The sequence below is a fragment of the Nanorana parkeri genome, unplaced genomic scaffold (genome assembly GCF_000935625.1).
Source record: "Nanorana parkeri isolate BGI_ZX_2015 unplaced genomic scaffold, ASM93562v1 scaffold761, whole genome shotgun sequence".
NCBI classification, from domain to species: Eukaryota; Metazoa; Chordata; class Amphibia; order Anura; family Dicroglossidae; genus Nanorana; species Nanorana parkeri.
The window spans coordinates 318,822-336,199 of NW_017307029.1; the positions used below are offsets into that span (position 1 = coordinate 318,822).

The following is a 17,378-nucleotide window of genomic DNA, read 5'->3' on the forward strand; positions in this document are numbered from 1 at the left end:
TACAGTATTTGTTTTCAATATAAAGTGTACATTATCCACTCGATTATAGTGATGCCTGATGTTTATTGCACATTTTGATTTTGTACAGCAGTCATCCAATGTACGTTTACCGATAGCAATTTGTCTACAGCCCATAGGCATTTGCATTGTTACGGTTTCTGATATTTGCAGCCCAACTCTGACTATAGTGGAGTTAAAATCACTGAGCAGGTGTTGTTTGCTGGTGACATATCGCTAAAGGAACGCAGACAACCGCAAAAAAGACAATAAGGGGAATTTACTAAGGAGGAGGAGACGCAATCTAGAGCAGCTGTGCATGGCAACCAATCAGCTTCTAGCTTTCATTACTAATGTAATCCAGTAACCCAAAGTCAGAATATAGCAGGCTAATGCCCCCTATATGCTGACAGTGCAGTGCCGCACTATAGCCCGGAAGGATCCTGACAATAGTCAGCTCAACTCTTGGTATGTGGAGCCATGATAGGACAGCTGTAGTGTCCCACACTGGCTCTAAGTATTAGGAAGAGCATATGCTTCTCTCTTAATACTTCTCCTTTAATAAATGACTTTCCTTTGAAAGCTTTTGGCCAAGATTTTGGGCAGCTAGCAACTTGCAATCACAGCTGTCACTGACTGCTCCAATCTCCACTGACCACTGGAAATTGGGAAGTTATTCCGATCATGTGATCAGTATGTCAACTATGACATAGTGACTACATGCAAGTTGGAATGCTGCAGTGACAAAATAATCCTTCAGCCTATAAATTGTTTTTGTTTTTCCAAAAAACAGGGCAGGTTATTAGTAAAAGAATATGTCAAGTAAAAGCCTTATGTCCCTAAAAATATGAAAAACATTATTTAGCTATATGCAGATTAGTTTGTCAGGTTAACTGACACATGCGTATTCAGCTATGTTTGGCCTGGACACCTAGGCATCAGTGTGAGAACTAGTGCCCCATGGGCAAAATAAAAGACAAGCAAAGAGCTGAAGTTTGTGGGCCTCCGCTATAAATACTTTTAAGTGAAGCACATTAAAGTAGACCTTCCCCTAATCTATGCACACAAGTATTTACACATTCTAAACAAACAGTAGAAGCACTTTAAAACAAGCCATCAATCACCTTAAAGAATGTACTAATCAACTTTTGCAGGCATATGCTTTTTTATTATTACATGATCAGGCTAAACTGTGCTACTGTGTAAAACATTGCATACAGTCATTTGGAATATATTTTTTGATTTCATACATCATACTTTGCAAATTCAGCATGTTTCCTTAATTGGGCCAAGACCTTCCAGAATAAATTAGTTTCTCTGCATGCCTTTCAAACCTTGATTCGTGACCACCATCAAAAGACTGGGCAATGATTCAGCTATCAGGAAATTTGTCAAATGTTCAGTTCCTTGACATTGTCTAACAAATGGAGCCCATTGGGAGTCCTGTGTTCCAGAAATAGGTCCATATACAAAGCTTGAGCTGCGCTGTATTCAGTGCAAACGTTTTGAATCTTTATTTTATACAATAGAAAGATCCTACATTAAACCTCTGAAGAGGGAAGCAGGGCAACATCACATATAAAAAGAAGCTTGAAAATGACTAAATTACCTTAAAAAGGAATAACCTTGTAGTCCAGCTGTTTTGTACTTATCTGGAGATTGTCTGACATTTTAAAATTATTATTTGCTATGACTTCATCACACAGAGCAGCTGATTTTCTTACGCTTTACATGAATATAACACATTTGTCTTCTTTTGAGAATTTTATAGCGTGAAGTCTGAATGTTAAGGGTATATATACATTTTGTGGCAGTGTATTGGTGAGTGAAGTGCATTCTTGTCACTGGGCTAGCGTGATTGATACATATTCATGCTGCCCCAGATGAATAAAAAAATAGGTCCATGATGTGGCCTTCAATCCAGATGTCATGCATTTGATATCTTGAAGACCTCTGTAAAGAAGGGTGATGTGTGTGACAATGATATATTCAACATAATAGCTTAAATGTATATGTGGGGGCTGCTGTTAGGAATGTTTAACCTGTACACTTCCTATACCCAAAGTACCTCACCCCTTCACTCAATGAAGCTCTGTTTGGCTATATGGCCTTCTGTATACATATAGAGTTTGCAAGGATAAGCACATTTATACCAGTGAAGCAGAGTACATTTGAGGATTTGGATATGCAAAGGACAACTGGGCATGCTTTATTCCTAAAGCTAGCCATACACCTATAGATTATCTGCAGATTTTCAATGGTCAGATGGAAAAAGTGCAACAGATTCCTCCATCTATGCTGAAGTGTGTGGATGGAGGAATCTCCCACTGGGCCAATCTCTGACCTTAATACTTTCAATTCCTAGACCAGGAACAAGCATGGGGAGAGTAAAATCACAGTAAATTCACAACTTCTGATCCGCATATTGGTTGTGAGTCTGTTTAGAAAGTATTGGAAGCGTTTGCTATGGCATGAAGCCTAGCAACATTGACTTTATTATTTCTATAATGACTATCATTTACAAAAAAGTTGTGGCCAAAAATGTGATCTTTTTGGGGTTGCTGCTTTCCAAAAAGGGCTTAATCTTCGGGTTTGTGTGTCCTATCCTAGAATTTTCTGTTCACTATGTTTATAACAGAAATTAGGGAAGCCATTTTTTTTTTCAATATCGTTGGTCTTTTTTAACTTTATATAATGAAACAACTGTGGTTATATAAGTTCACCAAAAGAAAACTCGTTCTGCCTTAAATAAGATATAACATGTATTTGGATTTAGTGTTTGAATGATTGAGAATTTTTAGGTAAACTATCCCAGCACTAAAAACTAAAAAATGTCCTGGCAATGAAGGAGTATATACAGGCCGGTGCTTAAGTGGACAAAGTGTATGTATGGCCAAAACTGTTTTATTCTACCTTTCGGTAGAGTAGGGAAGCCTAAGAACTTCTGCCCAGTTGATATTTCTGTCCCTGCTGGGAAGATTCACCGCTCTATTTATTCTTTTGACCATTGTCACCAAAACAGAAACTGATGGGGGATCCAAAATTTTACAATTATCATTGGAACAGGAATTAATGGAATATCTTTCAATGGGAACACCTGTCTATAAAAGGAGTTCCCCTCACATTGCAAAGATTTCCTCTAAATTTGTTTGCTCCTGGACAGAAAGGGAAGGGGAAATATCAGCAATAAATAAACATCTCTACTCGAACTAAAACAAAAAACAAAATATCTATACATTTTAAATGCATAAGAAGCTGTATAACACATTGTAATTTGATTTTAAAATTGCTGCAAATTGTCTCACGGTTGTTTTGTTTCCTGTGTTGCAGGTAAAGTTATAAATAAAGACCTCCGTCATTATCTTAGTCTACAGTTCCAGAAGGGATCCATAGATCACAAGCTACAACAAGTAATCAGAGATAACCTCTACTTAAGAACAATACCATGTAAGTGCTTTCTGTGCTGCTCACTAACATTGTCATTCATTAATTGATTTCTTGTGGGTAAACTCCGGGACTTGGAGAAGGAATGATAGTTTATGTTTAAATAAAATGTATACCCCTAAGCTGGCGCTGGCATAGATATACTGGGGTATATGTAAAATCCGATAGTGAAATAAATGTAATACACTTCTACAAGCTTTACCACAAAAGTATCTTGAGTTTTTTTACCCTCAAGCCTTGTTCACATAAGGTTCTTCAGCTTGTATTAGATGAGTGTGTACAAGAATAATTTGAAAAGCATTCAAGAAGCTTTGTTGAAGCCTTTAATCTACATTTCAGGACCATTTTTGGAATGGTAAACATAGATCTTAATGGAACTAGGGCTGCAGCTAACGATAATTTTCATAATCGGTTAGTTGCCCAATTACGTTATCCATTAGTTGCATTAAAAAAATCTCCCTCTCTCTCCCTCCCTCTCTCCCTCCCTCTCTCCCTCCCCCTCTCCCTCCCTCTCTCCCTCCACCAATTAACCGATAATGAGCATATTTGCCAACTATTCACATAAATTATTAGCGATTAGTAGTTGTTGCAGCAAATGTTACATACAAGTAGGTTTCAGTAAGTTCAGCACTAAGTGAAGCTTGTTGAAAGCCTGCTAGTAGCTTGTTTAAAGTGACAGCATCCAAGATAATAATCTGTAAAAACTATATGAAGATTGTACTCCTGTGACAGATGTAGTGCATTGGCTGTTGTCCTTATAATGATGGTTGGCCACTTTTACAATAACCATAAATATCCTCCAAATTTTTGTAAGTAATAAATACCTTTCTTTACCTGAATTTGAAGAGAAAAGCTGTAGAAGTTTCAGATCAAATCTGAAAAATCTAAGTACCTGGCTCCTAAGCCTATTATTCTGATTACATGACAGACAATGGTCATCATGGTACATAGCCTGCATAATGCTAGCAGAGACAGTCATCATACAGATGAATCTTCCATTCTTGTCTGCTTAGTATCCTATCAGTGTCAGTCAGTTTACTGTCAAAGTGATCTATCCACTTTAACTGTGCTGTGTATAGGAACTTGGGGCCCTTACATTTCATGTGTTACATTGAACTTAAATCTGACAAGATAATTGCTCAATTATTATTGTATATTGTTCCCTTTTGTAAAAAGTTTGTAAAAATGAAAAAAAACTCCATTAGCTAAGGTAATAGATATTTTTTTTATTCAGTTAATTTTTCCTTTGTTTTGTTTGTAAATATGGAAATGGAACTACAGCAATGACATGGACAAGGGGTTCTTTTGTTCACTTATGGTTTGGCATGTGAAATGCATAGATTATTCCCTTTCCAAACAACTTATACCTTTCACCAAGCAGCCTTATTTTAAACTCAAATCCAGCTTTACCTTCAGTCTTTTTTTTTTGCATGTGATATTTATTGACATTTTCAAACATTCACAGCAGATACACATGTAAAACCATCGTAACAGATTGGCATATGCTTAATACATTCTATGACATGTATAGATAACGGCTATGTCAGTAAAAAACAACTGTGAGAGCATCCGTTATCTGCATAGCAAACATTGCAACAACTTATGATCAGTTGTCGATAAACCAGAAGGGTAAAGAGAGAAGAGGTAAAATAAATACCTTCAGTCTTGCGTAGCTGTACAAGCTCCTCTCCTGTACTGAAATTGCTCCCTCTGAATTCACCCAACACTGTTAAACTCTAAAACTGTAAAATTCTCACAATGTGCAATAGGAGTTGCAGCAAGTCAGATAGAGCCCACCTAAATTCCTAACTGGGTGATGTCTAGCAGCACCGAGCTCTGTCTGATTGTCCCTGGCCTGCCCCTTTCATTCATTGCATTTTTGTTGTTTCAGTCATGGAGGATCAGCATCACATGTATGTTACCTAGACCAATCAGCATGCATTTGCAGCTTGCCTAGGAATGCCCGCTCCTATCAGTACTGAGGGCTCTTGAGAGGAGTACTGAGGAAGGGTGCTATGCATTGCATAGATGAGACCCAGTGGATACCTCAGTGGGTATAAAATAAGGTATGTAATGAAAACAGGTTTTATTTAAACATTTAACTAATATATTATTGAGGGAGGACAGGAAAATCTAGTGAAGGCAAATTATAAACAGATCAAACTTCAACTATAAACTTCAAGCTTAATTAAATTATTTGTGTCCTGTAACACCTATTCTTTAACTCCAGACCCTCTCACTGTAAAAATATCTCTACAGCCCAGGGTCAACCAGTGTTATCAAGTGTAAGTAGCATATGTCACAGTAGTCACAATGCTCTTGTAGTTTACTAATTTGTATTGTGATTGTAGTCCATCATAGCAGTGAGCTTGGAGCGATGGCCAGTGTGATAGACTACAATCTCAATACAAATTAGTACACTAAACATAAGATTGTAGTCTATTCCAAGAGCGAGCTTGGAGTGGTGACTACTTTATATCACACACAGGGACTATGAGGAACAAAAGTAGCCACCCTGCGGAAGGAAGAACAGTGTCTGCACTTATTTAGAGACGATTTGAGGATCTGCAGCTAAGTGATGCACATATTTATCTTCTGAGTTTAGTGTAACTTTAAGGATTCAGCATAACATTTACTGTATAGTTTCACATTAAGTTCAACCCCTTTCTAAGTTTTTCTCTACTGAGTCAAAGAAAATGAAATGGCACCTTACTGGTCCTTGAAACGAACATCAGAGGGAGATTTTTTTGTGTCAGGTTAATTTGTGGACTGTAAGTCTATCCTGACACAGAGGCCCCCTTCACATCTTTATTTCAGATACTAGAAAGAGCAGCAACATGCAAAGCATCAGTACTCTGTACACAGACAGAGAAGAAGTGTGTCAGGCTGCATGTTACAGATGGGTACACAAAGACACCTAACTTGCTGATGTATAAAACAAAATAGGTCCCCGTTCACACCACAGGCATTTGTTGCGTGTATTTGTCAGCACCTAAAAGCTTCAACACAAGAAATCCCATTTATTTCTATTATCCCTGCTCACACCTCAGTGTAGCGTCGCGTGTAGAAAAACGCCTGTCGCTGGAAAGAAGTGCATGAACTTTTTTGAGGGCGTATCAGCATAATTTGTCCCCATAGACTGAATAGGAAAAAAGGGTCAAATTGTGCTGATCTGCCCCCCCCCCCATTTTTCCAGCTACAGGCTTGTGTTGAGCTTTTCAGTGTAACAAATGCCTGTACGGGGACTAAGTCATCAGTTTGGTGCAGGTACGTGTTGATGAACACTGATTATTCTAGCATCACATTTGTGTGAAAAGTTCTACACTGGCATTCATTAAATCTGGTTTCTGCAAGAAACATGTATGTTTAGAAGTTACCGTATTTTTCGCTCCATTAGACACACTTTCCCCCCCCCCAAAAGGGCGGCAAAAATGTCAGTGCGTCTTATGGAGCAAATCTCTATGACCCAACGCCTGGGACATGCAGTTTTGGGCGCTGGGCGAGTAGCTTTTTTGGACATTCAGCCATGCTCCGGACAAGCAGAGCTAAATGTACAGCGTGGGGCCGCCGCTCGTTTAATACAGGTGATCTAATCAGATCACTTGAAGCAAATCGAGCGGCGGCAGCGATCGTGTCCAGGGCCCCCCGCCCACTCCTCTGGGGGACTCGTGACAACGGCATAGGAGCTCACCATAGAGCCCGTAAAGCAGACGAAGAACATCTGTTCTTTGTCTGCTCTGTGTGATCACTGAGACAGGTGGCGCTGTAATAACAGCGCAGCTGTCACTAACCGCAGCTGCTGTCACAGAACCCCTGCGTCCTATGGTTCGGTGTGCCTTATAAAGCACAAAAAACATAATATTATTATGTTTAGAAGTTATATAATTTCAAAACTCAGCATTCATATTTCTTTTAATTACAGTTCTATAGCAATGCCAGTAGGGGTCAACCCCTCCCCCAGTTTGTCATTAATTAATTTAATTGTACGATGTAGTAATGACCTTGTTCTGTTTTGCACCTTTAAATGTGTGAAATAAAGAGCCAGTATTAAGCTAGTACTTTATAACCTAATCTAGAAATCATTACAAGTGTGAATGACATTTCCTGATTACATCTAATGTTCCCTTTCAACAGTGCTTAAGCTGATTTTCTCACATTGAGTTAGTACATGATCAGATTTTTCAAACAGTGACACATTTCAGGATGTTTTTGAACTACTCATTTCCATTAGTATAATGGCTTTGCCTTGCTTTATGTAATGTTGTACAATGTAGCTCATCAAATTAAGCCACAGCCATAAGTGCACAATGCACTGAATAGATTCCATCAAGGTTGGAGACGGGACTTTATGGTGGAATGTGTTTAGATGAACAGTTCAAATGTGCCAACTACCATCATACATTGGAAGCAGCTATATTGTGGGTCTTTAGTTGGCCCAATAAACAATATAAATGCAAGACACAGTTGGGTGTTACAGAACTATCTGACCACAAAACACCTTTCCTTCATCTGACATAGAATGTTTGTATAGGATCCATCGATCCATAATAACTTTGGTCACAACGATTAGATTTGCACTACTCAGGGTAATGATAGGCTGAAAATACCACATGCAAGCACCACTCTTACTCCAAAAAGAATACTAATAATGCCTGCTATAGCTATCCCCATTCAGAGGCATAATGATGTAGAAGTGGGGCCTTGTGGCACAATCCCAGTGCTCAGAATTCTTCCATTTGAAAAGGAAGACTACAATGCTTTGGGGTCATTTTGTATTGTAGTTTTTAATTTATATGTTTTAAGACTGATGTTTTACATCTTTTCACTAATATAAAATCTTGAATTTTCAAAACAATATTTAATACTGGCTGTACCCATGATATTGGGAGTGCTAGATATAATAGGTATATAAATAGAGAGCATAACAGAAGATTTTTACTTTCAGGCTCTTGCTCCACTTGACATTCCATATGACCCATTGGAAGACAGCAGGTGGGGGGAGGGGGTGGGGGGGATTAGTCGTTTCTTTGGTCCAGACAGTTCTGTTGTGTGTAAATTTCAGCTTAAAGGAGAACTATGGGGTCAGTTTTTTTTCCCCCATAGTTCCCCTTAGGGTAACGGGAGGACACAAACTAGCGTCCTCCCGTTACGCTAAGCTCAGTATACCGCGAGCTACAGCTCGCGGTATACTGAGACGCCGCAGCCGGAGCGGATCCCGACGTAGATGACGGGATCCCCCCAGCTGCGTGAGTGACAGCTGGCTCTGCCTATCTAGAGGCAGAGCCAGCTGTACCCGCCCCCTCCCCCGTCCGTTCCGCCAGTCAGCGCTGGCAGATCGGAGCGCGGAGAGGGGAATCCAGCCCCTCCCCCTGTCACGGCAGAGAGCCGTGACAGGATCGAGAGGTGAGCGAACCCGGTATGTGTTCGCTCACCTCCCGATCTACTGAGCCGACCTGTGACAGTCTCATTGTCACAGGTCGGCTAGAACTATGAGGTGAGTGAAAAGCACTCACCTCATAGTTCTCCTTTAAGCTATTAAGCTCTGTAATGCTAAGGGATATTTAAGATGTTATCTATGTTTTGGGGACTCGGGAGCAAGGTAGTCATGAGATTAAGGGTTGTGGAGTTTGGGAACTTTAGCTTTTTTTTTCATTTTTGGGGGGTTTCTGACATGCACTTTGCCAGCAGAGGTTTTTTTTCCTCCTTTACGCATATTTCAATGCAGCAAAATTAAATGTTGTTTTAACTCCCGCTCATATTTATGTACACTCCTGCCAATCAGGGCGGCAAGGAGAGTAAATCCGGCCCTGATTATACCCCTTCTATATGGCTGTGCTAAACTCCAATGGTACACTTATTTGGTACGCTAACATTTCCTCGGGATAGAAACCAGTTCTTTTGGCGCATTAAAACATTTTAAAATCATTTATGTCCACGATTGACCGAAATGGTAAGAACCACTTGGGAGTGATTTAAATCAAATGAGAAAAAAAAACGAACAAGATGATAAAGGAGCTGCTTTTATTGTCATAATGAACTGTTTGCAGGTCCTTGCATACTGATTTTCTTTAAAGTGTGATTCCAGGCAAAACAAAAAAGCTGGAATATAAATTTATAATATCAAGTAAGACTCACATGTTCGCCTAAGTATTCCTCAAATACCGTCGTTTAGCCCGTATCCGTTAAATTATGCTTATGTGGAGAAAAAACATCAGAGGGTTATTAAAGCCCAACTGCCTGCTGTTGTGCATTTTGTGATGGTTAAAGGAGGGGTAGAGACATGAAAATGCCGATGTCTAATGGATCTTTAAGAATGGATGTCTAAAGCAATGATCTCGGCAGCAAGCCAGAGGTGCAGTGGTAGCTGTACTACCTGACAAAACCAGGATTTCGCTTTGATAACACATAGAACTAAGGCAACAGCATGCTACTATAAAGCTCATGTAAAGACCTCCCATCATTTTGAAATTTTACCTTTCTGGGTTTTTCTTATTTTTAATTTCTCAACACCTGTTCTTTTTAGTTCATCGTTTTAGAGTTCTATCTCTGGGAGAAGCAGTGGCACCTTCCTAAACCTGCTCCACAAATTGTTTCAGGCACCCAGCCTAAGCCCGTTTAAAGTGATATTAAAGTCTAAAGATTTGTAAGCTATTTTAATTTCTGTTTAAATCACTTGCGGATGCTCTTCCTTCAGCTGGTTCCCTGACCACTGGCTGTGATATCCTGCTTTAGGGTGGCGCAGGGTTCTATGGAGTCACCCTTGTGTGTGCTAGTGAGCTGTGTGGGTCTCCACAAACACAGGCACAGCAAGTCACTCCCATGCTCCCTCCCCACCACTCCTCCCTCCCCTCTTTCTCCAAGCCAGTAAATGGATGTCTGACATAGCCGCACTCTTGAGCGACTGTGGCGGAAAACTAGGTCCCTGCAAAACTTCACCTTGTATAAAGCTGCCCTCCTAAAATCTAATTCCTCCCTCTGTGTTGCCAAACAAACGTATTTTGTCGCTCTCATTAACACACTCTCATCCAAACCTTGTCAACTCTTTTCTACCTTTAAGTCTCTACTATGTCCCCCACCACCACAGCCCACTAATTCACTCACTGCCCAGGACATTGCCATTCATTTCAAAAACAAAATAGATACAATTCGGGATCAGATCACCACTGTCCAATCATCTTCCCCGATTAATGTACCAGACCCACCATCACACTTGTTAGTTTCCTCTTTTGACCCTGTCACCACAGAGGAGGTTACAAAGCTTCTCTCTGACACCCACATCACCACTTGCCCCCTAGACCCTGTTCCCTCACGACTACTTCGGTCACCCTCTTACTTTATCCTACACTCTCTTACTCACATTTAAATCTTTCCCTCTCTACTGGCATCTTTCCTTCCCCTCTAAAGCATGCTCTGGTCACCCCAATACCCAAAAAACCCTCACTGGACCTACCAACCTCAATAATCTCAGACCTATCTCCTTACTCCCAACACCTCCAAACTATTAGAACGACTTATCTACAACCGTCTGAGTCGCCACCTTGCTAATAACCTTTTCGACCCCTTATAGTCCGGCTTTCACCCTGTGCACTCCACTGAAACCACCCTCCTAAAACTCACCAATGACTTACTAACTGCTAAAACCAATGGCCACTACTCCTTACTCTTGCTATTAGACCTTTCTGCTGCTTTTGACACTGTTGACCACCCGCTCCTCCTCAAAAAAAACTACACTTGCTTGGCCTACAAGACTCTGTTCTCTCATGGTTCTCCTCCTACGTAGCTAAGCGCTCCTTTTAATTTCAGCTACAAATCTAACTCCACCCCTCCTCTTCCTCTTTCTGTAGGGGTTCCACAAGGCTCAGTCCTTGGACCCCTTCTTTTTTCTATCTGCACCACCTCTCTTGGTCCATTAATAACCTCACATGGCTTCCAATACCATCTCTATGCCGATGACACTCAAAGCTATCTTTCTACTCCACAACTCACCCACTCCGTGGCCTTGCGTGTCACTAATCTACTAACTGACATATTAGTCTGGATGTCACAACACTTCTTAAAACTCAATCTTTCAAAAACTGAGCTCATGATATTTCCTCCTACCCGTGCACCTTCCCTCAACATTTCCCTTGACATTGATACGACAACCATCCATCTCTCCCCTCATGCCAAGGAGCTAGGTGTCATCCTTGACTCAGACCTCACCTTTCTTCCCCACATCCAATCAATATCCAAATCCTGCTGCCTTCACCTTCGTAACATTTCCATAATACGCCCCTTTCACACCAATGAAACCGCTAATTTACTTATCCACTCCCTTGTTATCTCCTGTCTTGACTATTGCAACTCCCTCCTCATTGGCCTTCCACTACACAGGCTATCCCCCTTCAGTCTATCATGAATGCAGCTGCTGGTCTCATCCACCTGACCAACCGCTCAGTATCTGTAGCCCCCCTCTGCCAATCCCTGCATTAGATTCCACTCGTCCAAAGGATACAATTCAAAATATCACTTATAAAGCCATCCACAACTCTGCCCCCGGATATATCTTAAAGCTTGTCTCTAAATATCACTCTAACCGCCCCCTCCGCTCCTCCCAAGACCTCCTGCTTTCCAGCTCCCTTGTCATCTCCTCCCATACTCGCCTCCAGGACTGCTCTAGTGTCTCTCCCATCCTCTGGATCTCTTTACCCCAACCTGTCAGTCTCCCACCTTGACTGCTTTAGGCGATCCCTAAAGACTATCCCACCTCAACCTAACCACTGAACTATCACATTCTCAAACAATTCATCCCCACATAGCTACCTCCTCGTGTATCACTGGCCCCTCCCTTTTAGATTGTAAGCCCTCAGGGGCAGGGCTCTCCTTACCATCTTGTCTTGAATTGTATTGTAATTGTAATGTCTTCCTTATATTGTAAAGCGCTGCACAAACTGTTGGCGCTATATAAATCTTGTATAATAATAATGTCTGCTGGGGACTGTGCTAGCCCTTGTGATCTTGTGCTCCACAGGAAGCTCAGGGAAGCGGAGTTTAAGGGCAGATATATTCTTGATGTGCAGGCAGTGATTGACGGAACAGATTTTTTGAGTGTGCCCCCCCCTCACTTATTACGCTTTAATGAATTATTAGCTGAATAGTTTATATCTGGCAGTGGCTTCTGTAAACAATGGCAAGGATAGGGTAAACGTATGGCAAGAAAAACTGTATTGTTTTGCAAAAGTTTTTTTCCCCCTATGTAACGATAGATTTATGATGATTCGGTGTTGATACGTACAACCCAGTGCAGTTAGTTGAAATCTCAATATGCTGCACAGCCCGAGCCACTTTTAATCTGATTTTTTATGATTTACATTTGCTTCCTTTCTGTATTGATCCCCAAGGCAGATTTCATCATTTATAACATCCTTTCTTATTTCATCTTTTTATGCTGCCAGCCTAAATCTTGCTATGTTAATATATCCTCTTAGCCAGTGTGAAAAATGCCCTTTGCCTCTGCAACTCCAGTGAATTAGTTATATGTCCTGTAGGGATCAGACTGCCGAATTGACAGCAGTTGTAATCTGTTTGGACATGTTTAATTTTTTTATAGGTTTTGTTTTGCTAGTGATTTCCATTCCTAACATGGTTTAATGTGCTTTTCTTTATTGTCCATTGAGGAACATAGGAATCTACTAACGTTTGGGCATATAGGTTATATGCAGCTGCCTACATGAGGTAGTAACTGGCAAAACAAAGATGAAGACCAGTTACCCTATAACCCTGTCCCTAACCTTAATGATTCGTTTTTTTTTGTGCTAGGGTCCTAGGTAGCTGGATGCTTTTTCCTCAGCTATCATGTATCATTTTATCACAACACAAACACCAACACAGCGTGAAAACAATTTTTTAACATAAGTTGCTTATTTACAGTTTTGCGTACCGTAATTTTTTTACCTTTTCGCAAAAAGATATTTGTAGCGGTACAAACACCCATACTCTATATAAATGTTATTAGTGGGTTTTTTTTACATTTATTCACATTTATTTTGAGGTGTTGTAAATCTTCATCACTTCCTCTTTAAATAATAATCCCTGACTGCAATCAACCAACCAGGAGAGGTACAAAATATGCCGTTTTCGTCCACTATTTTCCTTTCACATTTTGGCTTGTCTAAGATCATGTGGACATTTCCTGCTAAATGTAACATCAGAACTGAAGGGAATGGGGTACAGAGCTTGTTGAGATGTATGTGCCTGGAGTCTGTATAAATTATTTTGTCTGAAGTATTTGTTACCGCACATGGAAGTTTTCAAACTATGGCGGAAAATCTCTCTAAGACAATCCTTCCTTTTTCTCAATGAGGAGAAAAAAAGAAAGTGTATTTTTGTGTACACTAGTTATGTTCCTAAGCTGAGACTCAAGTTAGCTCCCAAAAGGTTCGGGTAAATTCAGATGTGTAACAGTCTATTGAGTTTGGCAAGTCCTCTATTTGTAACTTTCTTTGTAGACTCTTTATTTATTGAACTGTACAGACCAATGGAATGTTTGCAAATAAATCAGACAGTAACATCTACTGATTTGAATTTTCTCAAAGTAGTTGTTTAAGATGTTTACGGACAAAAGAGGTGGAGCCTGTACAAAGAGCTTCAGGGCAGAATATATAGCTTTTCTGAGTATACCCATTTGTTAATTATATGCTAACAGACTTGAGCAAATGAGGAGTTTTCAAAACCATTCCAGTGTCACTGTAATCTTGATTCTTCTCGTTTCAAAGGTATTCATTGTTTAGTTCATGGAAAACAAATCATGTTCCCCTTCAGTCTTTGCCATGCCTCCCAGACTTCACAAAAACTTTTCTGTTCTTTGCATTCCCTTTTCCTGCATTATTCATTGCCCTAGTTTCATACCGAGGAGCTCTCTTAAATATCATGCACTTTTGATCCAAATTCTGTTTGGATTTGCTTTCTGTCCTCTAATTTACATAGACCCCAAGGGTCCAGTTCTGTATCTGTTGTTGTAATCCTTTTCTTTTCCTTGTCCTTTTTTTAATATAAATGTATATATAAATTTATAATATATATATATTATTGTTTGTTATGTAATCCTAACTCAGCCTTTACTCTCATGGTATTTGTTTCACTTTAGGTACAACACGATCACCAAGAGATGGTGAAGTCCCAGGTGTTGATTATAATTTCATTACAGTGGAACAGTTCAAAGCATTAGAAGACAGTGGAGTTTTGTTGGAGAGCGGAACATATGATGGTACGTAAGTGTCGTTGTTTGATAATACATACAGGAAATAACTGATATCTGAGCCACGCGAACTGCAACCAAGTAATCAAGATAGTAGTCATTGATCACTTACCTTTTGAAAATGTAACCCTTTTAAAAAGAAGGAATGGATAAGCCTTGAAGTCCAACTACTAATTTTTTAATCTGACAATTTTTGTGGGTTTGGGCTGAAATAGGATTTTGGGAGGTTGTAGAAGAAAAGTAAGCACAGTTGAAGTGTAATGGTAAAGTAAATAAAATCTCTCCCTGTACCAGTGTGAATTTGATGGTGGACCTCAGTGTGCTTTTACTGTAGCCAGTACTTTTAGGTTCTTGGTGTATTTAATGTAATGTGCATATATGAGATAAATCACTTAATCATTTTATTCAGAATTATCAGTAGACAGCCAAATATTTCAAAGATTTGAAATATCTGGCTGTAGCAGGAGGCAGTTGGTTCGCCAAAGGGCTGGAAAGAGGTACAATAATAAGTCTGCAGCAATAGTGAAGCATGGTGGAGGTTTCTTGCAAGCCTGGGGCCTAATTTCTGCCAATGGAGTTTGAGATTTGGTCAGGATCAATAGTGTCCTCATTGCTGAGAAATTAGGGCTGCACCAACTAATCGACTAAATCGATTTTTGAAAAAGTTGTCAATGTTTTCAATCATCGATTAATCAGCTTTCGATTAGTTGGCCCTGTTCACGGCTCCACACACACGCCACACGCCACACCTCCTCCCCACCTCATGTTCGCCGCTGCCAGACCCGCCCGCCTGCATTCACACTCCACACACCGCCTCACGCTCGCCGCCCGCCCACATCCAAGATCGGCACAGGGACACGGTGAGAAGAAGTAAGGAGGAGCAGACGTGGGTGGATGACAGCCGCCGATAGACTGGCCCGATCTCGGAAGCAAGTTGCTGATAGTGGGATTTGTATTCCTCTATAGCTGATGGTACATTGTGCTGTATATCATACAGAGCAATGTATCATCGGCTATAGAGGAATACAAATCCCAGCAATACATTATACACTGTATAATGTATTGCTGGAATTTGTTGTATTCCTCTATAGCTGGTGGTATTCTGAATTGCGCTGTATACAGGACTACAAATCCCAGCAATAATACATTATACAGCGCTAGGCAGAATACCACCAGCTATAGAGGAATACAACAAATCCCAGCAATAATACATTATACAGTGGTGCAATGCAGAATACCACCAGCTATAGAGGACTACAAAACCCAGAAATAGTACATTATACAGCGCAATGCAGAACACTGCCAGCTATAATGTACTATTGCTGGGATTTGTTGTGCTACTCTCTAGCTGGTGGTATTCTGCATTGCGCTGTATAATGTACTATTGCTGGGATTTGTAGTCCTCTTTAGCTGGTGCAATTCTGCATTCATTGCTGTATAATTTTACACTTTCCATTTCACTATATTGCACACCGCACTTGTTTTTTTTTTACTTCCACCACCCCAAGCTTGCTCCTGTGATGGACTACAATCTGAATACAAACTAGTAGTCCCATCACTGGAGCCATTTTTTAAAACATTTTATTTTTTAACCGATTAATCGAACTTAATAATCGGCTAACCGATTTTGAAAATAATCGTTAGCTGCAGCTCTATGAGAAATACAAGCAGATACTTATCCATCATGAAATACCAACAGGGAGGCATGTGACTGGCCCCAGATTTATTCTGCAGCAGGACAACGACCCCAAACACACAGCCAATGTCATATTAAGAACTATCTTCAGTGTAAACTACAAGGAGCCTGGAAATTATGGTTTGGCCCCCACAGAGCCCTAATCTCAACATCATTGAGTCTGTCTGGGATTACAAGAAGGCTTTGAGGCAGCCTACATCCACAGAAAATCTGCGGTTAGTTCTCCAAGATGTTCGGAACAACCTACTTGCCGTGTTACTTCAAAAGCTGTGTGCAAGTGTACCTAGAAGACTTAATGCTGTTTTGAAGGCAAAGAGTGGTCACTCCAAATATTGATTTGATATGGGTCTCTGTTCTGTTCAATTACTTTCCAGTTTAATTGATAAAAATAAGGTATTAACACTTTTATTTCTGAAATAATTCTTCCAGGTTACTGTTTTTTCACACCTGCCTAATTTTCTTTGCACAGTACTGTATGTGTGTGTGTATATATGTATATTAGGGATGCGCGGATACCGAGTATTTGGCGAGTATTCGTACTCGCCCAAATGCTCCGATGCCTAGCACGAGTACTTCCTGTATCAGAAAGCCGGACAGCACGGCTCCATGCTCTCTCGTCACTTGTGATGAGAGAGCATGGAGCCGACTTCCCGGCCAATCAGGAAGCTGGGCGCCGTGTAATGATGCAGAGCCCTGCTTTCTGTTTGGCCAGGATGCTGGCTTCATGCTCCCTCGTTATCTTAATCAGAAAGCTTCCTGATTGGCCGGCCAGACGGCTCCGACTGGGTACCGGAGGAAGGCCGCGTTCTTGCTGGAGAGGCCCGGGGGTGATAAACTGGACATATAGACTTTCTTGTTAATCGGGAAGCCGGGTGGCGAGTCTTTACACGCTTCCTGGCTAATCAGGAAGCCAGGGAGGCGAATCATTACACGCCGAGTACCGAAAAAAAATGATCAGTACTCTGCACCAAAATACCGTTATCGGTGCATCCCTAATGTATATGC

The 17,378-nt window shown here is 40.6% G+C and overlaps 1 protein-coding gene across 1 annotated transcript in view; it reads left to right on the forward strand.

The window, feature by feature from the left end:
* The window catches only part of MAGI3 (membrane associated guanylate kinase, WW and PDZ domain containing 3), a 412,367-nt gene that overhangs the window by 197,360 nt on the left and 197,629 nt on the right, over window positions 1–17,378 (forward strand). The window contains exons 2-3 of the mRNA XM_018564579.1: window positions 3,328–3,444; window positions 14,567–14,686. Coding sequence (XP_018420081.1) covers window positions 3,328–3,444; window positions 14,567–14,686 — 237 coding nt within the window. The remainder of the gene's footprint in view (window positions 1–3,327; window positions 3,445–14,566; window positions 14,687–17,378) is intronic.